At 44.9% G+C, this 27,500-nt stretch overlaps 4 protein-coding genes across 6 annotated transcripts in view; 3 read left to right on the top strand and 1 right to left on the bottom strand.

Moving 5' to 3' along the window:
* Positions 1-2,393: 2,393 nt before the first annotated feature.
* Positions 2,394-3,451, top strand: LOC122764843 (putative gustatory receptor clone PTE01). Its single transcript, XM_044018800.1, has 2 exons — positions 2,394-3,326; positions 3,403-3,451. The coding sequence occupies exons 1-2, from the start codon at positions 2,394-2,396 to the stop codon at positions 3,433-3,435; spliced, it is 966 nt and encodes a 321-aa protein (XP_043874735.1). The 3' UTR covers positions 3,436-3,451.
* A 1,962-nt stretch (positions 3,452-5,413) lies between these two features.
* si:dkey-69o16.5 (Alpha-aspartyl dipeptidase-like) lies at positions 5,414-13,953 on the bottom strand. The gene is made up of 8 exons (XM_044018805.1): positions 13,777-13,953; positions 13,276-13,364; positions 12,990-13,064; positions 12,790-12,869; positions 12,196-12,369; positions 11,892-11,951; positions 6,018-6,100; positions 5,414-5,717 (listed from the first exon to the last, which is right to left on the bottom strand). Exons 1-8 carry the CDS (start codon positions 13,872-13,874, stop codon positions 5,627-5,629), a joined length of 750 nt encoding a protein of 249 aa, XP_043874740.1. The 5' UTR covers positions 13,875-13,953; the 3' UTR covers positions 5,414-5,626.
* Positions 13,954-14,291: 338 nt separating this feature from the next.
* tgfbr2l (transforming growth factor beta receptor-like) lies at positions 14,292-19,831 on the top strand. Of its 2 annotated transcripts, XM_044018804.1 has the most exons (8): positions 14,292-14,425; positions 16,397-16,553; positions 17,337-17,542; positions 17,653-18,389; positions 18,462-18,599; positions 18,677-18,818; positions 19,101-19,228; positions 19,313-19,831. In XM_044018804.1, the coding sequence occupies exons 1-8, from the start codon at positions 14,371-14,373 to the stop codon at positions 19,637-19,639; spliced, it is 1,890 nt and encodes a 629-aa protein (XP_043874739.1). In that variant the 5' UTR covers positions 14,292-14,370; the 3' UTR covers positions 19,640-19,831. The 2 variants fall into 2 exon arrangements, with proteins under 2 accessions (XP_043874739.1, XP_043874738.1); XM_044018803.1 differs by having other exon boundaries at positions 19,101-19,831.
* A 1,265-nt stretch (positions 19,832-21,096) lies between these two features.
* lmln (leishmanolysin-like (metallopeptidase M8 family)) overlaps positions 21,097-27,500 on the top strand; it is an 8,973-nt gene continuing 2,569 nt past the window's right edge. The window contains exons 1-13 of one of the 2 annotated variants that reach the window (XM_044018802.1): positions 21,097-21,533; positions 22,022-22,122; positions 22,206-22,236; positions 22,337-22,419; positions 22,806-22,923; positions 23,059-23,237; positions 23,601-23,706; positions 23,958-24,049; positions 24,498-24,615; positions 24,701-24,808; positions 24,875-25,062; positions 25,157-25,289; positions 25,633-25,792. In XM_044018802.1, coding sequence (XP_043874737.1) covers positions 21,408-21,533; positions 22,022-22,122; positions 22,206-22,236; positions 22,337-22,419; positions 22,806-22,923; positions 23,059-23,237; positions 23,601-23,706; positions 23,958-24,049; positions 24,498-24,615; positions 24,701-24,808; positions 24,875-25,062; positions 25,157-25,289; positions 25,633-25,792 — 1,543 coding nt within the window. In that variant the 5' untranslated portion in view covers positions 21,097-21,407. Of the gene's footprint in view, positions 21,534-22,021; positions 22,123-22,205; positions 22,237-22,336; positions 22,420-22,805; positions 22,924-23,058; positions 23,238-23,600; positions 23,707-23,957; positions 24,050-24,497; positions 24,616-24,700; positions 25,063-25,156; positions 25,290-25,632; positions 25,793-27,500 lie in introns of both variants that reach the window. The other variant, XM_044018801.1, reaches the window with a different exon arrangement.

Here is a 27,500-nt window from a genome sequence, read left to right as displayed (position 1 = left end):
GTTATGGCCTGTGTAGTGGCCTGTTAAAAAGATAATATTAATCATTATTACTATTATTATTATTATTATTATTATTATTATTAATAATAATAATAATAATAATAATAAAGCTGCAAGCACTACACACACACTCACACACACACACACACTACTCATAATATAAAGCAACCATTTCCCACCGACAGGCAAATAGTTCCCAATTGTTAAGGGTTAGGGTTTGTCCATTTTAAGTAAATCTGATACTTAACTACTGAGATAGACCTTGTGGTGCAACATGGACACATCTTCAGGGATGAACCAGGGTCACGGGCTTACATCAGACACCCTCACCTGGGTGACCCAGCCGGGGGTGAACAGCCCCCGACTTGTGTCCAGGTAGTGCACTACGCCATGGATCCCCCCTCCTCAACCAGAGCCAATGTGAATTCTTTTCGGCAGCTTCCATGATGTTATTCATGGCTCTTCGCCTGTGCAGTCCGCAGATCCCAAGGAGCCCCAGGACCCGATGTGGAGACTGGCCTGTGAAGCCCCTGCAACCCACTACAATGGGCTCGCAGAAAGCCTTCCAGGTCAGCATACTTGGCCTTCTTTCGTTCTTGAGCTTCCTCCAGCCGATCTTCACAAGGGAGAGTTAGCTCCAGTAGTACCACCTGCTTGCTTGCCCTGGACATCAAGACCATGTCTGGCCATTGTCTAAGAATCACAATTGTCTCCAAAGCAGGCCACACACACACACACGCACACACACAGTCACTCACTCTCTCACACACAGGCCCCCTGGGTCTTCTTTGGGGGCTTCTTGCCTGCACGAACGAAGGTCATGGTACACTTGGAGAGGCGTTGCCGTTTGCTGTTATTGATGCCAGTGTAGATGGTGTCTGCTACTGCCCGCAGAACGTGGTCACAATACCGACCATCTCCCAAGGCCTTTGAGCAGCAGCTGAGGATGTGTTCTAAAAATCCCCTTTTCTAGCACAGTTGGCAAGCAGGTGAGTCCACCAGGCCTTAGGTGAACAGGTTGGCAGGGCTCAGGAGGACGTCATATACTGTCTGGACTAGAAACTTGAAGTGGTGTGGCTCCACCTTCCAGAGTTCTGCCCAGGTGACCTTACAGCCAGCTTCATGCGCCCACAAGCGAGCTTCCTCCACCTCGGCATGTACCTCCTCTAGGATCAGCTTTTGCTTCTCCTTTCCGCTGGATTTACTGTAGCTAGGTTCTGATTGATACCTAGCCCAGCCCGCCCAGTAGCCACTGTGCTCAGAAGGATGCTATGTCGCAACCTTGCCTCCACCCTTTCCACTGCATCCTGGGTGCAACCTCTGTCCTGTTCTGACTTCTACACCTGCTGAGGAGACCTTGGTGTCGACAGAACCTCTGTAGAGCAGGACTTCTCTGGTTCTGGTGAACTCCTCTGCCATACCACTGAACGGAAGTTGCAGCTTGGTGTTATGCCTGAAGAGTGCGATGCTGCTTCAGCTCCCTTGCAGGCCCAGCCACCTGGTTAGGCCCAGGAACTGGTTAATCTTCCTCTCCAGACTGAACCATTTTCCATCAATATGCCAAAGGTTCCCAATGTCAATATGTTAATTTGTTGTTTTTCCATTCTAAGTTAATCTGATGCAGTTAAATTGACGAATGGGATATTTTTTTTATCACAATTATCATGGTGAATTTTAATTATTCAGGTAAATGTGAATGAACAAATGAATGAATGAAAGAATGTGGGAAGTCTGGAAAACAAATTATTTTTATTGGTGCGTGAACAAAAACATGAACAAAAACAAAAGCTACATTCATGTGAACATGCTAACATTAGCTACATGCATGTGAACATGCTAAAATTAGCAACATTCATGTAAACATGCTAACATTAACTACATTCATGTGACCATGCTAATGTTAGCTACATTCATGTGAACATGCTAACATTAGCTACAAAGCTACTAAGTTATGATCAGTAACTTCTTAACCAGCACAACTACAGCTACCCCATTAGCATCTGGCTAAAACAGTTAGGATTAGGATGATAAAGAGCATTTTATTGCAGTAACAAAAGTTGATCATGGTGAATTTATATTCTCAGGATTAAATCATGAATATTTAAAAATCTGGGAGAAAATCCATCTGTTTAGTTGGTTAGGATTAGGATTAGGATTAGGATTAGAGAAAGTTAAAGTTAGAGTTAGTTGTGAGTGTTTTCCTTTTTTAGATGATGGACGTCATGTTGTTTGTTGTGTGTGTGTGTGTGTTCCAGTATAAAGGAGCAGAGCAGCCTGTGTGTGAGTTAGGGTTAGGGTGGGTGGGTGAGTGAGTGAGTGAGTGAGTGGATGAAGCAGCAGCAGCAGCAGCAGCAGCAGCAGCAGCAGCAGGAGGAGGAGGAGACATGGTGGACATGTGGACTAACAGTAGCATGAACCCTCTGTACTTTGAGTTCACTCTCTTCTCAGACTTGGGTCCTCTCAGATACGTCTTCTTCTGTGTGTGCGTGTGCATCTATGCGACCATCGTGTGCGTGAACGCCGCCATCGTCCTCAGCGTGTCCTCACACCGGTCTCTGCACCGTCCCATGTACGTCTTCATCTGCTCTCTGTCTCTGAACTCTCTGTACGGCTCCGCCGCCTTCTTCCCCAGGTTCCTGTGCGACCTGGTGTCGGACGCTCACTTCATCTCACGCCCGTCGTGTTTCCTTCAGATGTACGTCATCCACAGCTACAAAGGTCAGGAGGTCACCATCCTCACCGTCATGGCCTACGACCGCTTCGTGGCCATTTTCCACCCACTGCACTACCAGAGTAAAATGTCCATGTCCGTGGTTGGAAGCCTCCTGGTGCTGGCGGTCCTGTACCCGGTGGCGGTGTTCGGGTTCTTCTTCTACTCCAGCAGTCGTCTTCCTCTGTGTGGACACGAGCTGCGGCGTCTCTTCTGTAATAACTGGAGCATCGTCCAGCTGTCCTGCGTGGAAACCGTCACCATCAACAAATCCAGTCAGTTCTTCATCGTCATGTCCATCTTTGTGCCGCTCTTCTTCGTCCTGTACACGTACCTGCGCGTTCTACTGCTGTGTCGCCGCAGCTCGTCAGAGTTCAGGAGGAAGGCTCTGCACACCTGTCTCCCTCACATCGTCACCTTCCTCAACTTCTGCGTCACCGTGTTCTGCGAGGTTCTGCTCAGTCTCTACAGAGTGGACCAGGTCAACGTGTTTGTGGTGGCGGTTCTGTCTCTGGAGTTCCTGCTGTTTCCTCCCATCACCAACCCGCTGGTGTACGGTCTGAGCCTCCCGCAGATCAGAGCCGTCGCTTTCAGACGAGTCCGGATCCACGCGAGGGTTCCTGCCAAAAACCTCACTAATCCACACTAAGGTCAGAGCCGTCGCTTTCAGACGAGTCCGGATCCACGCGAGGGTTCCTGCCAAAAAGCTCACTAATCCACACTAACTAAATCATGTTTTTGTTAGATTCACTCTCACAGATCCATGTTTGTGTGAATGTGCAACAAATTCATGCGTTGTTCAACGTGTGAACATGAAACTCAAACCTCAAACTCAAGAAGAAAAAAGGATAAAAAAGTGAACTTGATCATAATCATCCTCTGTGAACACATGAAAGTGAACCTGTTTATAATAAACAATATTGTTCTCTTGTTTTACTATTTATTTATTTTACACATGAAAGAAAATCACAAAAACAGTAAATTTATAAAGTTCTAATAACAACGAACAACATTTTCATATTTAATACGAAGTTTATTTAAACCTTGAATTCACTTTTAAACAAAGATTAAAACAACTTTGAATAAAGTAAATTCATGTTTTCATCTGTGTTTTATGTTTAAATGATGTTCATGTTCTCAACTGTGTTTTATGTTTAAATAATATTCATGTTTTCATCTGTTTTGTTTAAATAATATTCATGTTTTCATCTGTGTTTTATGTTTAAATAATATTCATGTTCTCATCTGTGTTTTATGTTTAAATAATATTCATGTTTTCATCTGTTTTGTTTAAATAATATTCATGTTCTCATCTGTGTTTTATGTTTAAATAATATTCATGTTCTCATCTGTGTTTGATGTTTAAATGATATTCATGTTCTCATCTGTGTTTTATGTTTAAATGATGTTCATGTTCTCATCTGTGTTTTATGTTTAAATAATATTCATGTTTTCATCTGTTTTGTTTAAATAATATTCATGTTCTCATCTGTGTTTTATGTTTAAATGATATTCATGTTTTCATCTGTGTTTTATGTTTAAATGACATTCATGTTTTCGTCTGTTTTATGTTTAAATAATATTCATGTTCTCATCTGTTTTATGTTTAAATATTCATGTTCTCATCTGTGTTTTATGTTTAAATAATATTCATGTTCTCATCTGTGTTTTTTTAAATGATATTCATGTTTTCATCTGTTTTGTTTAAATAATATTCATGTTCTCATCTGTGTTTTATGTTTAAATAATATTCATGTTCTCATCTTTTATGTTTAAATGATATTCATGTTCTCATCTGTGTTTATGTTTAAATGATATTCATGTTCTCATCTGTGTTTTATGTTTAAATAATATTCATGTTCTCATCTGTGTTTTATGTTTAAATGATATTCATGTTTTCGCCTTGATGTTTAAATGATATTCATGTTCTCATCTGTGTTTTATGTTTAAATAATATTCATGTTCTCATCTGTGTTTTATGTTTAAATGACATTCATGTTTCTGTTTTATGTTTAAATAATATTCATGTTCTCATCTGTTTATGTTTTGTTTAAATGATATTCATGTTTTCATCTGTTTTGTTTAAATGATATTCATGTTTTCATCTGTGTTTTGTTAAATGATATTCATGTTCTCATCTGTGTTTTGTTTAATGATATTCATGTTTTCATCTGTGTTTTGTTAAATAATATTCATGTTCTCATCTGTGTTTATGTTTAAATAATATTCATGTTCTCATCTGTGTTTTGTTTAAATGATCTTCATGTTTTCATCTGTGTTTTATGTTTAAATGATATTCATGTTCTCATCTGTGTTTTACGTTTAAATAATATTCATGTTCTCATCTGTGTTTTGTTTAAATGATATTCATGTTTTCATCTGTTTTGTTTAAATGATATTCATGTTCTCATCTGTGTTTTGTTTAAATGATATTCATGTATTCATCTGTGTTTTGTTAAATAATATTCATGTTCTCATCTGTGTTTTGTTTAAATGATATTCATGTTTTCATCTGTGTTTTGTTTAAATGATCTTCATGTTTTCATCTGTGTTTTGTTAAATGATATTCATGTTCTCATCTGTGTTTTATGTTTAAATAATATTCATGTTTTCATCTGTAATGAGTCATGTTCTCATACAGTCATGTTTGTTTTTTTAAATAAAGTCTGAACTTTATGAACAATAAACAAAAAAACATTCTGATCATTTTAGAAAATCATGAAAACTTTTATTCAGATTCATACGTTCACATTTACACCATCAAACCTGCTGAGTTATTTAGTTAATGATCAGATAATGCTGAGTCACTGCTGAGTTAATGATCAGTTAACCAGTCACTGCTCAGTTAATGATTAGTTAATGATCAGTGAATCAGTTAATGATGAGTTAATGATGAGTTAATCAGTTAACACCGAGTCACTGCTGAGTTAATGATGAGTCACTGTGTGTGTGTGTGAGCAGGAAGCTGATGTCACTTCCTGGTTCATACTCCACTGACGGCTGATTCCTGAAAAAACAAGAATCATTAATGCTGGTAATTCAACATAAATCACCAGGACTGTATGTTGGTGAGTGGACAGAGGGCCAAACAGACAGACAGAGCGACAGACGGTAGCTCAGTGGTAGAGTGAGTCATCTGTCTACTCGAAGGTTGTGGGTTTGATTCCCGGCTCCGCTAGTTCCCATGTTGACGCGACCTTGGGCAAAGCCACTTAACCTCTTGAAAGGCAGTGTGTGTGAATGAGTGAATGACAAAACTGTAGTGAAAAGCAGCTTTGAGTGGTCATCACGACAGATGGACAGTTACCTGGTGAAGAGTCTGGCTTTGGTGGTTCCCAGAAGTTTGACGTTGTTTCCTTCAACCAACAACAAAGATCCTTCTCTCAGACCCTGAAAACACAAAGTGTTGTTAAGTGCTACAACACTTTTTACAGCACTTCACAGCACTTGACAACACTTTGGGGGTTAGGGTTAGCTCAGATGGTCTGTCATGTTCACGCTTGTTTACTTTAGTCCAGGATCATTGGGTTGGAGTTGGCTCAGTGGTTAAGACCGGTACCCTATGTGCGAAAAACATCATGGTCGCAAGGTCGACTCCACCCCTGACTGATTGGACTCAATTCCATTGTAAGTCGCTTTGGATAAAAGCGTCTGCTAAATGACATGTAATGTAATGTAATGTAATCATTGGATTTATGTGATGATAACTAACCTTTGTTAGGTCACATGACTGATGAATAAGGTGGAAGGTGTGAACATGAGCCAATCCGAGGGGCGGTAACGTATTGTGTCACTTCCTGTGCTTCCACTGGTGTTCCGCTGTGTGTCTCCTGCGCTCTCTGCAGTTTTATATCTACTGGAACTATCGTTTCACTGAACAAACACTCGTTTTATTACTAATACTAGTACTAAGACTAATACTTTCACCCGCTACTTTTGCTTAAACTCTATCGTTTACGTAGATCACATACGGTGTTTCTTTCTTTGCTAGCGTAAAGTTAGCTTAGCAGCGATGGCTTCTCTCTCTCCCTCTCCTTCTCCTGCTCTGTCCTGTGTTGTGTGCCACATGTTTAGTTACTCCTCTGCCTCCTTTAGTGATAAAAGTACTTGTAAAAAATGTAGCTTGCTGGCTAGGGTGGAGGCGGGGCTTAGTGAAGTAGAAACTCGGCTCTGCACCATAGAAGCTAAATCAGTTAGCCAGTCCCCTCTAGTCGGTGCGGACCACATAGCATTAGCTCCCCCAGCAGCTCCCGTGCAGCCGGGAGACAAACAGGGCAGCTGGGTGACTGTCCGCAGTAAGAGTCCTGTCCACTGCAGTAAGAGTCCTGTCCACCGCAGTAAGAGTCCTGTCCACTGCAGTAAGAGTCCTGTCCACCGCAGTAAGAGTCCTGTCCACTGCAGTAGTCCTGTCACCACTGTCCACCACCAACCTGTTCACACCTCAAACAAGTGTTCTCTCTCAGCACCACACACACACACACACACACACACACACACACACACACACACACACACACACACACACACACACACACACACACAGACTGAGAAACCAACTCTGGTAATTGGTGACTCCATCCTGAGGAACGTGAAAATAGCGACGCCAGCGACCACAGTCAGGTGTTTTCCCGGGGCCAGAGCGGGCGACATAGAGTCTTATCTGAAACTGCTGGCTACAGATAATCGTAAATTCAGTAAAGTTATTATTCACGTCGGCAGTAATGACACCCGATTACGCCAATCGGAGGTCACCAAAGTTAATGTTAAATCTGTGTGTAGGTATGCACAATCTATGTCTGACAGCGTAATCTTCTCTGGTCCTTTGCCCAATGTAACCAGTGATGACATGTTTAGCCGCATGTCGTCATTCAATCGCTGGCTGTCGAGGTGGTGTCCAGAAAACAACATTGGGTTTTTAGATAACTGGCAAAACTTCTGGGGGAAACCTGGTCTCATGAGGAGAGACGGCGTCCATCCCACTTTGGATGGAGCAGCTCTCTTATCTAGCAGCTTAGGACATTTTATTAGAAACCCATGACAATCCAGAGTTGAGACCAGGACACAGAGTTGCAGTCTTTCATGCTTCTCTGTGCTTCTTTTATTAAAAACCCCATAGAGACTGTGTCTGTCCCTCGACCTACTAAAGTAAAAACTAAAGTAAATAAAGTAAATAAACCAATAACAAACAGAAGAGGAGTTAGACATTCTAACTTAATAAAGATTAATACCAACAATAAAATAGAGTCAAATAATACCACTTTCAAATGTGGACTATTAAATATAAGGTCTGTTTTAATAAATGATCTTATCTCCGACAATTGTATTGATTTATTCTGTGTAACTGAAACTTGGTTACATGAAGACGATTACGTTAGTTTAAATAAATCAACTCCACCCACTCATGCTAATACCCATATTCCTAGAAGCTCAGGCCGAGGAGGAGGAGTAGCAGCCATTTTTAATACTAGATTATTAATCAATCCCAAGCCCAAACCAGGATATTCATCGTTCCTCGTTACGATGGCGCCGCGGATGGTTGCCTCGGTGTGTTGGTGCGCGTTGTTTTGTCTTGTTTTGTGTTTTAACTCCGTCTTTTGCGATTCTACCCGGAGCTCTTTCACCAGAGAAGAGCTCATGAACATCAGGGTAACAACACCAGCGGACTTAGTTCCTACTTTTCTTCTCCCCACACTGGAAATTTTGGACATTATGGTCAAAGGTGTGCTCACCTTTGTCCACGCAGTGAAACGCCGGAGGAGAGGGAAACGGGCCGGTGCGCTCGTGCGTCTTCGCCAGCGCGGATTACGCACATCGCTACCGGGAATATTTCTCTCTAATGTGCGTTCACTGGCCAATAAACTGGATGAATTACAACTGCTGTTGGGAAAAAACAGGGACTTCTATTCATCGGCTGTTTTGTGCTTCACGGAGACGTGGCTGTGTGGATTAATACCGGACTCTGCGCTGCAGCTGGCAGGCTTCCAACTCTACAGAGCGGACAGAGACACGGAACTTTCCGGCAAAACTAAAGGTGGAGGAATCTGTTTTTACATCAACAGTGGCTGGTGCAACGACGTGACAGTGATTCAGCAGCACTGTTCTCCTGACCTGGAATCTTTCATCATAAACTGCAAGCCTTTTTATTCACCCCGTGAGTTTGCTTCATTCATTCTGGTCGGTGTTTACATCCCACCGCACGCCAGCGTGCAGGACGCACAGCGCATGCTCGCCGATCAGATACTGTGTGTGGAGCGGATCAACCCGGACTCTTTAGTTATTGTCCTAGGCGACTTTAACAAAGGAAACCTCACTCGCGAACTCCCCAAGTACAGACAGTTTATTAAATGCCCGACCAGAGAGGAGAACATTCTGGATCACTGTTACACCACAGTCAGGGATGCTTATCACGCCGTCCCCCGTGCTGCACTGGGACACTCTGACCACGTCATGGTCCACCTGATTCCTGCTTACAGGCAGAAACTAAAGCTCTGCAAACCTGTAGTGAGGACATCAAAGAAGTGGACCAGTGAGGCTGTGGAGGATCTACAGGCGTGTTTGGACTCTACTGACTGGGATGTATTCAGGACTGCTACCAACAGTCTGGATGAGTACACAGAGGCTGTGACGTCATACATCAGCTTCTGTGAGGACTGCTGTGTTCCATCATGCACCAGGGTGAGTTACAACAATGACAAACCCTGGTTCTCAGCCAAGCTCAGAAGGTTAAGGTTGGATAAGGAAGAGGCCTTCAGGAGTGGAGACAAAGACAGATTTAAAGAGGCAAAGTACAAGTTTAGCAAGGCGGTGAAAGAGGCTAAACGACTGTACTCTGAGAAGCTCCAACACCAATTCTCAGCCAACGACTCTGCGTCTGTCTGGAAAGGGCTTAGGCAGATCACCAACTACAAGCCTAAAGCCCCCCCCTCCTTTAACGACCAACGCCTAGCCAACGACCTGAACGAGTTCTACTGCCGCTTTGAAAGACAGAGGGACAGTCCTGAAACCATCCCCCACAACACCTCCCAACACCCCCAGCTCCAGTGTTTCACCTACACCTCCCCCACCTCAGCAGGGGCCTGGGCATCTCCACCAATGCCCACCTTAAAGGTCCCCCCCTCCACCTCCCCACCCACCTCAGTGTTGACTCTCTTGGCGTCAGATAATGGTCTAGTTTCTTTACTTGTCCTGTTAGATCTTAGTGCTGCATTTGACACCATTGATCATGATATTCTACTGCAGAGATTGGAGCAGACTCTTGGTATCACAGGTGCTGCCCTCTGCTGGTTTAAATCATACTTATCTGATAGATTCCAGTTTGTTCACGTTAATGATAAAGCCTCATTACAAACACAAGTTAATTGTGGAGTTCCACAAGGCTCAGTGCTTGGGCCTATACTTTTTACCTTATATATGCTTCCTCTAGGGAACATTATTAGAAAGCATAACATACACTTTCATTGTTATGCAGATGACACACAGCTATATCTATCGATGAGGCCGGATGAAATAAATCAGGTTGTTCAACTCCAGGAATGTCTCAGAGACATTAAGTCCTGGATGACCTGTAACTTTCTACTTTTAAACTTTTATACTCGGCCCTAAACACCTCAGAGAAAAACTTTCTGATCACATTGTCACTTTAGATGACATCACCCTGGCTTCCAGTTCCACTGTGAGGAACCTTGGAGTTACTTTTGACCAGGAAATGTCTTTTGATTCACACATAAAACTAATTTCCAGAACAGCCTTCTTCCACCTGCGGAACATTATGAACATTAGAAACATTCTGTCTTTACAGGATGCTGAAAAACTAGTTCATGCTTTTGTTAATCTAGATTAGATTACTGTAACTCCTTATTAGCAGGATGTTCTAACAAGTCTGTTAGAATCCTTCAGTTAATTCAAAATGCTGCAGCACGAGTTCTGACAGGAACTAGAAAGAGAGACCATATAACTCCAGTGTTAGCTTCTCCACACTGGCTCCACCCACAGTTTAGAATTCAATTTAAAATCCTCCTCCTCACGTACAAGCACTTAATGGTCACGCCCCTTCATACCTGAAAGACCTAGTCTTACCCTATCACCCTAATAGACCACTTAGGTCACAAAATACAGGTTTACTTGTGGTTCCCAGAGTCTGTAAGAGCAGAATGGGAGGCAGAGTCTTTGGTTACCAGGCTCCTCCTCTCCTGTAGAACCAGCTCCCAATGATAGTTTGGGAGGCGGAGCCTCTCTCTGTATTTAAAGTTAGACTTAAAACTTTCCTTTTTGATAAAGCTTATAGTTAGAGCTGGTTCAGGGAAACCTAAACCATCTCTTAGTTCTGCTGCTATAGAACTAAACTGCTGGGGGATTTTCCTGTGGTGCACGCTGAATAAGGTGAATAAGGTCACATGACTGATGAATAAGGTCACATGACTGATGAATAAGGTCACATGACTGATGAATAAGGTCACATGATGATTAAGGTCACATGATGATGAATAAGGTCACATGACTGATGAATAAGGTCACATGACTGATGAATAAGGTCACATGTCTGATGATTAAGGTCACATGACTGATGAATAAGGTCACATGACTGATGAATAAGGTCCCATGTCTGATGATTAAGGTCACATGACAGATGAATAAGGTCACATGTCTGATGATTACGGTCACATGACTGATGATTAAGGTCACATGACAGATGATTAAGGTCACATGACAGATGATTAAGGTCACATGTCTGATGATTAAGGTCACATGACAGATGAATAAGGTCACATGTCTGATGATTACGGTCACATGACTGATGATTAAGGTCACATGACAGATGAATAAGGTCACATGACAGATGAATGAATAAGGTCACATGTCCGATGAATAAGGTCACATGACTGATGAATGAGGTCACATGTCTGATGAATAAGGTCACATGACAGATGATTAAGGTCACATGACAGATGATTAAGGTCACATGACTGATGATTAAGGTCACATGACTGATGATTAAGGTCACATGACAGATGATTAAGGTCACATGACAGATGATTAAGGTCACATGACTGATGATTAAGGTCACATGACTGATGAATAAGGTCACATGTCCGATGATTAAGGTCACATGACTGATGATTAAGGTCACATGACTGAGTGTGTTTACAGATGGTGACACGCCGTAACCATGACGAAGTCTCACCAGAACACGGGGAGTCTCTGCTTCTTCATGGAACTGTGTGATCCTCTGCTCTCTGGTTTCCTGTTTAACAAACATCACTTTGTTATCATGTGACAATCACAGTTTGACACTGTGATCATTAACAGAGTCTGTGATAAGAGCAGTTTGAACCAGGTTTTCCTGCAGAGACAAAGGTCACATGGTCTGTTCGGATGTGAAGACACAAACCACAGTACCAAACTGGGCCAGTAGGTGGCGCTAAACAAATATAGAGAAAATCACAGCATATAACGTCAGACTCCTGTAGGTGTCACTGTTGACTCACCCCCATGTGCCGGCTGCTGGGGTCGTGGTCCAGATAGTGAGGGTTGATGTTGAAGGGGACGAGGCCGATGGCAGAGAAGGACGGAGGGAAGACGATGGGCATGTCGTTGGTGGTGTTGATGCTGATGGTGGCCACGTTAGTGCCGGCACTGGAGCCCATGTAGGGGACGCCGTCCTGAAGAGACGAGGGAGGAGCAATGAAGGACGAGAGAGAAGAACTCCCACACCAAAACACACACACACACACACACAGATGTCTGATTTTGTCTCTTCGTTCAGATTGACCTCAGTGACACAGAGTGACCACACGAGGCAGCAGAGGAGCAGCAGCAAAAATCACTGGTTTTTTTTGGTGTGAGAGAGTGAATGTGTGTGTGTGTGTGTGTGAGTGAGTGGTTTACAGACGTCTGTGTAACAGTGAGATAAAGACGCGATCATGTGACGTAGAAACTTAAACTGGCAGAGAAGTCTTTTTGGAAGTGGATAAAATCCATTTTTCCTTTTTTCAGCAGCAGGGGGCGCTCACAGACCATGTTTTCAGGACTTCATACAACCACAGTTAAAAAAACTGGAAGTGTCACTTTAAGTGTGTCACCTCCAGAACTCTCCTCCTGATCTCCGTCACCAGGTCGTTGTCATAGAGACACTTGAGCAGCCGGAAAGTGTTCCCTCCTCCTGCACACACACACACACACACACACACACACAAGTGAGTAAAAGAAGGAGGAAGTGATGAAGAACAGGGAACAGAGAGTGAACACTGCCCCCTGCTGTGCTGACTCATCACTTCCTCACCTATAAAAATGGCCTCAGCGTTCCTGACCGCAGTGACAGGGTCTGACGCCTCATGGATGCTATCCAACTCATAACCTGCAGGGGTCAGACAAGAGCTGGATCAGGATCTTCATGTTTGTGTGCGCACACACACACACACACACACACACACACAAGACTCTAAATTTACACAATGTTACAAAAATCATTAAATCAGGAAAAACAACAATGGAGCTCAGCACTTTTTTTCACAATGCGTGAATATGATGTCTTGTTTTGGCTCCGCCCCCAAACAACACGCACATACCCAGCGTTCGGAACTTTTCCCGCGCAGTTTTGGCGTAGGCGTCTCTGTCGTGAAGCGCGTACGGCACAAACAGAACTCTCTTCACGTCACTGAAACACAGAAACACAGAAACAACCTGTCATACTGTCAGCCTCCTGCGGGGGGCAGCACAGGCCTCCATTAAAATGTAATATAATCATTAATGTGTCATATGAATAATACAGTATATTCATTATAATTTAATAAGATCGTTTTGTTTTTGTGTTTTTCATAGATAATGAAATAAGTGGATATAATATGAATTGGCGCTAACTTTTTGTCTGCGCATACTAACGTTTAAGATGAATTATTCCCGTTAAAACATGTGTTTAAAGGAAGGACGTGTGAGCCGAACTGTGCCTCAGAACTCCTTCTTCACAGACAACTCCGTGTTTGTGTCGTGGAAACGTGTTTGTTCGCGTCACGGTCGTGTAAACGTTAAATCCCTGTTTTTCTCAGCGGGGACTGGCGGAGTGAACTTACCGTGTGAAGAAGGAGCAGATGTGGTTCTGACAGTGGTCCAGGTACCCGCTCCCGTGCAGGGTCGAGTTCGACACGAGCAGCAGCTTCCGCTTATTCATCCTGTCACACTCACGCACTCACGCACTCACAAGAGAAGAGCTGCGGGGTCAGAGTTCACAGTGACAGTGACGTAAACATGACACTTTCACCTTTAAACACGAGTCAAGTTTCCGCTGCACTCCTCCACCAGAGGGCGGAACCTTTCACAATAAAAGCCCCATCATAAAAGTCTGTTTATGTTCTCTGACAAACAGACTCAACATCGCCACCTGCTGGAAGAACAACGTAACAACTATTATCATTATTATAATAATATCATACTGCGTGTGTTTTGTTTGTATTCAACTTTATTAAATTACGACGTTTATTGTCATGAATAATAGTTTTAAAAGTTAGTTTGTGTTGAAATGTTTGAATCTGAAGCTTCAAAAATAACTTTACTGTTTCCATAAGTAACAGCGGTGGGCGGAGCTTAATAACATCTGGATGAGAAACATCTGGACTTGTGTGTGAGTGAGAACACAGTCGGTCTCCTCCGCTCTCTCTCGGCCGCAGATGATGGCCCGGTACCGGACACTTTGGACCGGGATCCTCGTCCTCTTCACGGCCGGTGAGTGTCGCTCGCCCCGCGAGCTTTTTCTCTGTCTTTACCCGGAGAACAAGAGCAGAGGTTCGGATCCGGTTCTGAGGTTCTGACGCTGCAGCATTCAAGTGTTTAAACTGCCTGGAAACTAGTGTAGCACTACTACTGTACTACTACACTACTACTACTACTACTACTACAGTACTACTACAGTACTGGGTTATAACAAAAGAACTTCATTAAAGGTACTGTGTTAGTATGAAAGCAGTACCTCATATCAAAGTACTAATACTAACGAATACGAATGTAGTACTGATCATAACAGTAAGAAAAAGTACTACAATATGAAAATATATCATATCAAAGTACTGCATCACTGAAAACTACATGTACTTTACTTATATACTATTATGTTTGGTACTATATAAGGTACTTATACCTAAATACAAGTAGTAAATCATATCATAGTACTGCATCACTGAAAACTACAAGTACTTTATATTTACTTATTTTTAAAAATATTTATATTTGACATTTACTCCACAGGCCAAAACTACTGAGTAGTAGACAGTGTACTACACAGTAGTAGTGTGTGTGTAGTAATGAGTCAGTGACACATTGTGTTGAGATGTTGGAGCAGAGACAGACTGACACTGAACAAGACACACACACACACACACACACACACACACACACACACACACACACACTGTCTCTATTCATGGATGTCATGTGTTTACTTGCTGATGTTCATGGTCTCAGCCGTGTGTGTGTGTGTGTGTGTGTGTGTAATTTGCTGATTACCTGTCCAGGTTAAACCTGACTCCGCCCACTGCCTGCTGCTGTTGTTCTGTATAAAAATGTATGTTAATAACTGCAGTTCACCTCCCAACCACATGAGGGAGCAAGAGCACAGTGAAGAGACTTTATTCCTCACATGTTCCCACTGAAGGAGCAAAACTCTGTTCAACATCCCATAATATCATGTCAACTATACTTACATACAACACACACACACACACACACACGGAAAGAGAAAAAAGAGTCATGAATAATCAAATACATTTACAATAAATAAATAAATAAATAAATATATAAATAAATAAATAAATAAAAGGGGGCGGGGCTCAGCCATCACAATGGAAACCAGAGATGGTTTAAAAGAGTCAAATGAACATAAAGATCATTGAGGGAAAACCTAATGTTTGTCTGGCCAGCAGGGCGGTGACAGTGAGACCAGTGCGGACTGATCACAGGATTATATGCCGTGATCACAGGATTATATGCCGTGATCACAGTTTGAAGAGTTCACAGCAGAATCAGAATCAGAATACTTTATTAAATAGTTTTTGTTCCAGGAAATAGAAATACAGCAGTGGAAACAAGTCATAAGATATATATCTAATAGTTAGCAATAAAGTGAGGAAGAGTATCGTTTGTTTACTGTGTTTGAATGTGGAAAAACCTCAGACAGAACCAGAACATATGATGCTAAGCTACGCTAACAAACACACACACACACGTGTTCAGACTGCTTCCACTGTGTGTGTGTGTGTGTGTGTGTGTGTGAGTCTTTGAGGGCGGAGTGTTGGATACTAACTTGGCTCACACAACAGCTCACTGCTGCCTTTCATTTATTCACACACACACACACACGTCTGACATTCATGACTTGAGGGGACTTTGCATTGACTTGCATTCATTTCCTGCAGACTTAATCTTACCTTAACCACAATTACTACTGACCTAATCCTAATCCTAATTCTAACCTCAACCTAACCTTAAATTTACGTTGTGGGGACTTGATTTTTGTCCCCACAAGGACGACAAGTCCCCATAATGTGAGTGTGTGAACAGGTTTACACACACACACACACACACACACACACACACACACACAGACTTATCACTACCATTATTGAGGTTTTGCGTCACTAGGACCAGGTTTTGGTCTCATGAGGCTGACTGGTGTGTGTGTGTGTGTGTGTGTGTGTGCAGGTGTCCTCACACACGTGCAGCCCTTCACTCACCTGAGCTCTAACCTGTGTAAGTGGTGTGAGTCGTCCAGTCCTGTGTGTGACCAGCACGTGTGCGTCACTAACTGCTCACTGTCGTCCTTCTGCACGGCCATCGAGGAGATCTGCATCGCTATATGGTGAGAGGTCACGACCCCAGCCGCTCACACACACACACACTCACACTCACACTCACGCACACGCACACAACACACACACACACACAGAGTTGTTTTTTCTTGTGTCTCTGCTGCAGCACACACACAACACACACACACACACAGAGTTGTTTTTTCTTGTGTCTCTGCTGCAGTCATGTGTTCACTCAGTGAGTCTGTGTTCTGGTTCATGTTTAACCCACACCTGCATCCTCACTGTGACCCCTGTGACCCCTGTGACCCCTGTGACCTCTGGCTCTGATCATCTTCTTGGCTTCAGCTCAGTTCTGCGTCTGCTGCTCCGGTTTTGTTTTCTTGGAAACTTTTCTGCTGATTCGTGCTTTTGTTTGGATAACACAGCTCGGCTGGGATCACCCCTCCCCCTCTACCCCCTGCCCCTCCCCCACCACACTCTGGCCGCGCCCCTCTCATTTCCTGTGTCGACCCTCGCAGCTTTCTGCAGGAAACCAGCGATAAGAGAGAAGAGACAGAGAGGAGGTTTGTTCAGGTCAAAGGTCACAGAGAGGAACTCTCACCTGACCTGTGACACGTCTGTGTCTGTGGAGACACAAGAAAAAAAACACGTTTCTACGATCTCTGCGTCACATGATCACGTCTTTATCTCACACACACACACACACACAGGAGTTGTTGATCCACTGCTGCCTCCATCATTAAGTTCTTGGTGTGGGTTTAGTTCAATGACACACAGTGACCACACGAGGCAGCAGAGCAGCTAAAATCACTGATTTCTTTGTTCTTCAGGAGGAAAACCAACAACACCATGACGGTGCACACACTGTGTCACCTGCCCACTCTGCCACTAGAGGGCGTGGACCCTGGCCTGCTGCTGAACTTCACCTCCAGAGAGTGTCACATGATCTCGGCAGAGGGCGGAGCCATGATGATCTGTGGATGTCAGGGAGAACACGAGTGTAACGACAGACTGATCTTCAACAAGGGAGCCAACGGTGAGGGGGAGGGGCAGCGAGGGGGAAGGGGGGAGGATTGTTGGAATGATGGATGGATGTTTGGATGAACACATGAATGATCAGTCAGGTTTTGGTCTCCATGGTGACAGGTTTCTTTAAGCTGCAGAGTAAAGACGTGATCCCGGTGGTCGTGGTCAGTCTGGTCCCTCCCCTCCTCGTCGCCATTGTCGCCACCGGCGCCTTCTACTTCTACCGCACGCACCAACCTCACAAACCCGGCGCTCCTGCACGTCCTGACTGGACAACCAAGCGCACCCCTGACCTCTACCAGGCTTTGGACGAGAACAATGGGGGAGGAGGGGCCAGGGTGGAGGTTGGAGGAGGAGGTGTGGGGGAGGAGTCCAACACCAAAGGACTGTCTCTTGACCGTGACATCATCAGTGACATCACAAATTGGCGAGGAAAACTGTCAGAACCTCTGCCCGTCAGGCTGGAGGCTCTGGTGGGAAAAGGCCGCTTCGCCGAAGTTTGGAGGGGGCGTCTGCTGAAAGGCAAGAGGGGCGGAGCTAAGAGTGATGACACTGTGGCGGTGAAGGTGTTTCCTGCCGTAGAGTACGCGTCCTGGAGAAACGAATGCTTCATCTTCTCTGACCCCAAACTGGAGCACGAGAACGTGGTTCGATTCCTGGCAGCTGAGGAAAGGGGTCCGCCCGGCCACGCCCACAGGAAGTACTGGCTGGTGTTGGCCTATCACAGCCTCGGGAACCTGCAGGACTTCCTCACAGCAAACACATTGAGCTGGGCGGAGCTTGTTGCCATGGCTGGGAGCGTCGCTAAAGGGTTAGCTCATCTCCACAGCGACAGGACACCTAGCGGCGTACACAAGGTAAACTCTCACCAGCTAGCATCATCAAGTTAGCATGACACAGTGGGCCTGATGGTGGCGCTGTCGCTGCAGGTTCCAGTCGCTCATCGGGACCTGAAGAGCAGTAACATCGTGGTGAAGAGCAGGACAGAGTGCGCACTCTGCGACTTTGGTCTGGCGTTGAGACTGGACGTGTCCCTCACTGTGGACGACTACGCTAACAGTGGACAGGTACGAAGCTCAGAGTCCACCTCGGTGTGGGACGTCCTCATGGTGATTGTTTTGACTCCCTCTGTTGACCTGTCCAGGTGGGGACAGCTCGCTACATGGCTCCTGAGGTGCTGGAGTCTAGGGTGAACCTGGAGGACCTGGAGGCCTTCAAACAGATGGACGTCTACTCCATGTCCCTGGTCCTGTGGGAGATGTCCTCTCGCTGTCTCGCCATCGGCAGTAAGCACGAGTCATCGGCTTACATGCAGCTATATTAGCATTATAACTGCTAGCACAGAAGAAGAAGATGATCAGTGAAACTAAAGAATAACTTAACATTTGTATTAGCATTAGCAATCAGCCAATGGCTGCATCCAAAATGAATGACTACCATGCGAATATTATGCTAATATGCTAGTGTGTAGTGACGTAAACGTAACCCCGGACTTCTCACCCAGGGCTAATGCTAAGCTAACTATGTTCACTGTCTAACCCCGCCCCCTGTGTGTGTGTGTGGTGCAGAGGTGGAGAGCTACGAGCCGGCGTTTGGCTCAAAGGTTTGTGAGCAGCCGTGTGTGGACAGCATGAGAGACCTAGTGCTGAGGGACAGAGGACGACCAGAGATTCCCTCAGCGTGGACGCAGCATCAGGTCACATGTTCATGTCATTTATTTACATGTGTCCTGAACTGTCCCTTTAACCGTCCCCGGGTGTTAACTGTCCTCTGTCCTCAGGGAATGTCCACCTTCTGCTCCACCATCACTGAGTGCTGGGATCACGACCCCGAGGCCAGACTGACGGCTCACTGTGTGGTGGAGCGCTTCAACGTTCTGCAGGAGGAGGAGCCACAGGAGGAGGAGGAGCCTAGAGCAGATGCTGTCAGGGCTGAGGACGAAGAGACACCAAAGGACTCAGACATGTCACACATAGACACTGCTGCTTCCTCACCGTCCTCTTCCTCCCTCCAGGTCCCTCGACCAAACAGCACAGAAGAATCCCGTGATCCCCCAGACCACACCTGTCCACAGACTCACCTGACCTCAGACTCATCTGTCCTCTGACTCACCTGTCCTTTGCCTCATCTGTCCTCTGACTCACCTGTCCTTTGCCTCACCTGTACTCAGACTCACCTGTCCTCAGACTCACCTGACCTCTGACTCACATGACCTCTGACTCACCTGACCTCTGACTCACATGACCTCTGACTCACCTGTCCTCAGACTCACCTGTCGTCTCTGCTGGCGGAGACACACCCCGCCTGTGTATAATTAAAGGAGACATATTATACCCTATTTCCCCCATTAAAATAGTTCCCTGGTGTCCTAATGAACATGTCAGTGACATGCTTTGGTCAAAATACCATAAGGATGAAGAATCATAGCAGTTCAATAACCCTGCTAAACCCGCCCCTTTCAGAACACTTGGTTTTGTGCATGGTCCCTTTATATGCAAATGAGACACAGGCAAACACACACCCACTTCTTCCAGGGGGTTTCTGATTTGTCCTCTTTACAGCGCTCACTCGCTCAGATGCTGTTCCCTCCCCTCATTCCTCTCCCCCTCCCTCCACTAGTTCTCTGACAATATCAACATGGCAGCGTGAGCAGAAAACAGCGAGAGTGGCGTCACAGGAAGAGACGTCCTACATAAGGATGGAGCCGAACACTGTCCAACTGTAAATCAGTTAAAAACACTCAGGGACAGCACCACTGATCCACCGCTGATCTTTGTATGTGACTGTATCAGACTGAGTCTGTGCTCCGGTCATGGAGGACGTACTGAACATACTTACACTAAGGGGGACCACGAAAACATGACTGAGTATTCTTTTTCCACACTTTGGCGGCTGGTAGGGCCTCCAGAGTCCCAAATATAAGTATTGAAATGGTTAAAAAGTTGATTTTGCATAATATGTCCCTTTTATGTCTAACCCAGGTAAAGATTTAATGATTGGGGTCATTTTTAATCAAACATTTATTTGTGACGTAATAACATGAAAAGTCAGGTTTGACCAGGTCCAGGTCTAATGTGGGGGACACAGACTCGGAGGACGGAAGCAGCTATTGGCCACTAGGGGGCGACTCCACTCATGGTGTCAGTTTTGTAAATTACATCAGTAAATTCATCAGCCAGACACTGGCTCCGCCCTCTGGCTCCACCCTCTGGGTTGACAGTTGGAAAAAGAAAGACACAAATGACAGAAGAAGAAAAACCACAGAAACTTTACAACAATGTTTGTGTTGTGGTTCACAGTGACTCGTACTCTGGGCGGGGCGGGGCTTGGGGGCGAGGTTTGTGGAGACATGAGACTGGATTTGTTTTGTTTTTCTTTGTGATTTTTTTTTATAAACTATTGACATCCAACAGCTTTTCCTGTCATTCTCTTCATTCTTACTGTGTCGGTGTTTTATCTGCTGTTGTTCGTGATGAAATGATCATATTATACATAAAGAAACGGTAATAACTTACTCAGTGTTTACACGTGACTTATGAGTTCGACTTGACTCATCCTAACAATAGACGATCTTCAGAGGCCTCTTCGCTTCTACCTAGCGCGTAAAAATCTCGCTGTGAGTGAGTGAGTGATCTCGGTGTTATATACGATCTTTGTTTGCCGGTGCACAGCTGATGATCCTCCCTCATTAAACCTCCGGTGTCGCCGGCGAATGCGTCGCCTCCTCTGCGGCTCCGGACTTCGTGTTTGCGGGACGCGACAATGTTGTGATTCACGCGGAGAGCGATGATTAGCGGGAGTTCGGAGCGGACCGGAGCGGCGGAGCTTGTGTTGACTGCGGGCCGCAGAGCCGCGCTCCTCGGGCCGGACGGAGGATGGAGCCTCGGCTGAGCGGGGACGGGAAGCTCCTCCTCGGCCGGGTCCTAGTCTTCTCACTGTTGGCAGCGTCTGTGAACGGCGGCCACGGCACCTGCAAACACCGGGTCCCCTCTCCCGGAGAGGTTAGCCGCTGTTAGCTTAGCCCACTGTGCCGCTGTCACATTAAGCTAAGCTAAGCTAAGCTAGCACGATAACGGTGTAATAGTGATGTTGTTGCCAATATCGCGTTAAAACAAAAGTGTGTGAATATCTAAATAAAGCGCAGTGTTCGCATGTTTGTTAGCATGTAAACTAAAAGGTAACAGTAAAGTTATTGTGTTTTAGAAAAGATTTTATTGTTATCTGTGCTCCATCCAATCGTCTTTGAGCCTGTGTTTCCCTAGCAACAGTAAGAAGCTACACTTCCGGGACATCTCAAAATAAGAGTCCGTTTTATAAACGGCTTTTTAGCGCCTGCTAACACCGCGGTTTTGTATTTATTTATTCATTCCTTTATTTATATATTTTTAATTTTAGTTTTTATTGTGTTTTATTGTAGGGCTGTTACGTCTATCAGCTTTTATGTCTTTGTGTGTGTGTGTTTGAAGTGTCCTGTGATTGGCTCTGTCAGGTGGTCCACCATGTTTACCTGAGGCCGGAACGTTTGACCAAGAGAAGCTCTGACGACCTGCAGCTGAAGATAAAGGTCATCTATGACTACAGCATCGACCAGTGAGTCGTCACACTGAGCGCGCCCACCTGTCCTTTACAATAACCTCACTCTGTTCACACTCATTTCCTGTTTGTGTCCACAGACTTCCTGCAGACAAGAGGAGGCTGGTGAAGGTGAGTGACACCTGTCGATACCTGACAACCTCAGTCAACCTCAGTCATGAGTTTAATCTGTGTGTGTGTGTGTGTGTGTGTGTGTGTGTGTGTGTGTCAGGATAAACTGTTTCCTCAGGCCATTGACTTCCTGCAGAGGGCGTTGAGTGTGAGGCACAGGGCGGGGCCTGTGCTGCTCAGCAGGTACGTGGTCCACACTGATCCAGAAGATAACTCATTTTAAAATGATCGTATTCGTACGTCTGTGTATGAGATTCTGACGGTATGATAACCTTAAGCAAAAATATCATGGTTTCATGGTTTCACGGTATTATGAATACAGCTCTAAAATGTGTCTTTTGAACATCTGTATTTAAAAACAAAAAAGGAAAAAAACTTTTCCATTGAACAGTCTTTTATTTTTAAACAATATATAGAACATGCATATTTGAAAATATATGTGTGTGTGTGTGTATGTATGTATATATATATATATATAACGGTATGATGGAAAATTTTAGTGGTTTTGAAACTGTGACTTTTTTTTGACGTCACTGAACTTCAGTCGATCTTTGATCTGTCGTCTCCAGACAATGTGCCACCAACCAGTACCTGAGGAAGAAAGATGATCCTCATCGCTACTGCCAGGACGCCTGCGCTGACGTCACCCGCTGCGGGCCCGTCGTCGTGCCACAGCACCACCTGCAGGTCAGGGAGGTCCACTGCACACAGATCATGTCAATAAGACCATGTCCTGTCAGTCACCAAAAACACTTGACTCAAAGACACTTAACTAAAGTCACCAAAAACACTTAACTGAAGCCACAGTTTGTTTGTCCTCAGCAATGTAAAGTGTGCAGTGAGTCTGGGAAGTCCTGTGGACCGTCTGGACCTGCAGACGGACCTGGAGTGGGCGGGTCCGACTTCGTGCTCTACGTGAGCGGCGTCACCACCGAGCGCTGTGGACAGGAGAACATCGTAGCCTACGCCGCTTACTGCCAGCTGGAGGCGGAACTAGACAGGTGCGTGGAGGACACGCCCTTCAAACTCTGTAACATTTGAACAAACCGGAATACATAAATGTTACATTTCCTCAAACATTGCGAGCATTTTGCGTTTGTTGACGTTGTTTTTCTCTCCGGTCGTCGAGAGCAAAGGTTTGACGAACTCTGTGAAAACGCAGCGGCGGCGGCGTTGTTGTTGTTGTTGTTGTTGTTGTTGTTGTTTACGACTCATTTTGAGTTTAAATGTTTGAACTGAAGTGATTTTTCAGGATTTGTCACATGTTTGTAAATGTGCCATAAAAATAAGCTTCAGGTGTCCCTAATAAAGTGGACACTCAATGCTTCTAATGTCCATGGTGTGTGTTTGTGTGTGTGTTCCAGACCGATAGCGGGCTATGCTAACCTGTGTCCTGCGATGATCTCGTCTCAGCCTCAGGAGTTTGAAGGAATGCTGTCGACGGTCAAACACGAGATCATCCACGCTCTGGTCGGTGGTTGTCGGAAAAAAAAAAATCTAGGTCACTTTGATCAGATTTAGATACAAAAGGGTCAGATTAAATCAGATTACACCAAATCAGATTAGGTGGGATCCTATTTGGATCAGATTAGTTGAGGCTTTATTAAATGTGATCAGGTTACATCATCAGATTAGATGAGATTAAGTCTGATCAAATGAGATCAGATCAGGTTACACTGAATCAGATTATTTCTAATCAGATTACCCTGTGTGTGTGTCAGGGATTCTCGGCTGGTCTGTTCGCCTTCTATCGTGACGATGACGGTAAACCGCTGACTCGTCGTTCTGCTGGTCTGCCCGCCTTCAATGAGACGTGAGTAACTGACGACTCTTTTCACCACGTTAGCCGAGCCGGTGAAGGACAGAACCACAGACCAATCAGGAAGGGAGAGGGTGTGGTCTTCAGATGGTGGGAGTGTCAAGTCACATGATTTGTCCCACAGCTGCTGCTAATGTCAAACCTGTGTCTGTCTGTCTGTCTGTGTTGTGTGTGTGTGTGGGTGTGTGTCTGTCTGTCTGTGTTGTGTATATATGTGTGTGTCTGTCTGTGTTGTGTGGTGTGTGGTGTGTGTTGTGTGTGTGTGTCTGTCTGTCTGTGTCTGTCTGTGTTGTGTATATGTGTGTCTGTCTGTCTGTGTTGTGTATATATGTGTGTCTGTCTGTGTGTGTGTCTGTCTGTCTGTGTTGTGTATATGTGTGTGTCTGTCTGTCTGTGTTGTGTATATGTGTGTGTTGTGTGTTGTGTGTTGTGTGCGTGTCAGTCTGGGTCTGTATCAGTGGAGTGCAGCGGTCATCAGGACGGTCACCAGGCTGTGGGACATCAGAGGAGGAGACATGGTGAGACACCAGGTCCAGGTCCTCGTCACTCCTCGCGTCGTGGTGAGAAGCTGAGAACTCCCAGTGCATTGTGGGAAACGTTTCAAATAAGATCATCATTAAGTGTAGTTCTTGTATCGGCCTGCAGGAGGAGGCCAGGAGACATTTCAACTGTCCCATCCTGGAGGGAATGGAGCTGGAAAACCAGGGAGGAACCGGAACGGAGCTGAACCACTGGGAGAAGAGACTGTTGGAGGTACAGGAGCCTGACAGCCGGGTTTCATGTGTGTCTCTGGGATGTAAATGTGTTTTGTTTTGTCAGAACGAGGCCATGACGGGTTCACACACTCAGAACCGCGTGTTCTCCCGCCTCACTCTGGCCATCATGGAGGACAGCGGCTGGTACCGAGCCAACTACAGCCTGGCCCAGAGACTGGACTGGGGCCGAGACCTGGGCTGTGACTTTGTCATGAAGAGCTGTAAGTTCTGGATGGACAGACAGAGACAGAGGTGAGGACACACTGACCTCTGCTGGAGACGAGTACACACACACACACACAGCCGTTTGTGTCACACGTGTTGTGTTGTTGTTGTGTTGTTGCAGACGTCACGCTGTCACTCCGTACTGTGACACAGTCAGAGCTTCACCTCTGCAGCTCACCTGCAGACAAGACCAGCTCGCTGTGGCTGTGTGTAACTTACAGAGACACACACAACAACTGCCCCTGCACTACCAGGTACACACACACACACACACACACACAGACACACACACACACACACACACACAACTGCCCCTGCACTACCAGGTACACACACACAGACACACACACAACTGCCCTGCACTACCAGGTACACACACACACACACACACAGACACACACACACACACACACACACACACACACACACACACACACACACACACACACAACAACTGCCCCTACACTACCAGGTACACACACACACACACACACAGTGTTTGATTTGTTCACCTGTCGATGTCTGTTTTCTGTTTGACATAAGAGTCAACACTGATGAAGGATTGTGTGTGTGTGTGTGTGTGTGTGTGTGTGTCAGTATTTCGAGCGTATTCCTGACGTGGCGTCTGATCAGCTGTCGTTCTTCGGTGGAGCAGTGGAGATCGCAGATTTCTGTCCCTTCAGTCAGGAGTTCAGCTGGCACCTGAGCGGAGAATATCAGAGGAACTCTTACTGCAGAGTCACTGAGAACCAACCAGGTACTCACTCACTCACTCACTCACTCACTCACTCACTCAGCAGGATGTGGAACGCCTGCTCTCAAGTCTCGCTGTCACACTTTTCTTTTGTGATCAAGTTTTTATTGAGTTGTGTATCTTTTCAGTTCACACATCATTTCCATATGCAGCACAGTTGTTATATTTGTGTGTTACTGGGTAAAGAAGAAGAAAAAATACAATAAGACACACTCACTCACACACTCACTCACTCACACACACCCCGCCCCACCTGTCAATCAGTCAAACAACATTAGTAAACAAATATTAGCTGCTGTCATGCATCAGTGACATGTTTGGACACACAGAGTTATGAAGTGGACATTCATGGTTGTTTCATACAGCAGCATGAGATGTTTGCACCGTGGATCTCCAACTGGACAAAGTCTCTAAATGACCAGAGTCATTGGTCCACACTCAGAGTCTGAGTTTCCATCGACATGCTGTCAAAGTTACCTCTGTCTGTGTGTGTGTGTGTGTGTGTGTGTGTGTGTGTGTGTGTGTGGGGATGGGGGGCAATTCTCTTCCCATTAGGTTTGATAGAGCAGCAGCAACATTTTGGGGACACGGTCATACCATATGTGAATAAACATGTAGTGGATCAGAGACACATCGGTTCCACTCACAATGATCTTCTAGCTCTGTGTCCAGAGATGTTCAATGAGCAATTGTTTATAATCATTGATGATTGTTAAGTGACAGGTAAAATAATATCTAGAGATCATGGAGGGGATGGTTTTCTAAAATACATCCCCATGGCACAGCTGCTCGTATTTGCAAATAGAAATAAAACGACGTTGCAGGTCATTTGTAATTTTCCTGTAAGTCTTTAAATTCTTGTCCACTTTGGAAAATGATTTTGCCGAGCGTGTGAACCTCTTGGCGTTCCCATGGAGACAAAGAGACTGTTTTTGGGCAGCCTGTGGCCAAGTGGAAAGGGAACTTGGCTTGTAACCGGAAGGTCGCTGGTTCAAGTCCCCACCAGATCGAAAGGGCTGGGGTACTCCTGAGCAAGGTACCCAAACCCCATTGCTCCCCGGGCGATACTCAGTGTGGCAGCCTACTGCTCCTAATTCAAGGATGGGTCAAAATGCAGAGAATAATTTCCCTAAGGGGATTAATATGGAATCAATAAATAAATAAGTAAATAAATGAAAACATTTATTTACCTATGAGCAATAAATAATTATGGGAAATGGGAGATTGTACAAGATATTTGTTATTTTCATGAATTGATTGACTTTATACCAAATAGAGAGTTTTTTATGAGAGTGGAAAAGGAATCATTAGTTTCACAAATGAACAGAAATAGTGAGTTGGAGACAAATATATTTGAATCGTTGAAAAAGTTGAATAGTTGGAAAATTCCCTGGAAGAATTGTGAGTCATGTAGTGTTTGATCATAGCTTTCACTGACCCCTGTCCTGTCCTGTCCTCTTGATGAAGACACGCAGGATTGAAGTCTCTGATACTCACGAAGATCCAGTAAAATTGAGTCCAAAGAATCAAAAAGATGTTGATCAAAATGATTTGGAGCATAAACCATTTTTTACAGTTTTACAGTAAGTCATGCGGCCATCACGCTTCCTCCTGTCAGTAGTGTCTAAACTGATATAGTGTCAGTTGTGTCTAAACTGATATAGTGTCAGTAGTGTCTAAACTGATATAGTGTCAGTAGTGTCTAAACTGA

Source organism: Solea senegalensis, unplaced genomic scaffold (assembly GCF_019176455.1).
Source record: "Solea senegalensis isolate Sse05_10M unplaced genomic scaffold, IFAPA_SoseM_1 scf7180000017707, whole genome shotgun sequence".
Lineage (NCBI taxonomy): Eukaryota > Metazoa > Chordata > Actinopteri > Pleuronectiformes > Soleidae > Solea > Solea senegalensis.
This window is presented reverse-complemented; position numbering and strand designations above follow the sequence as displayed.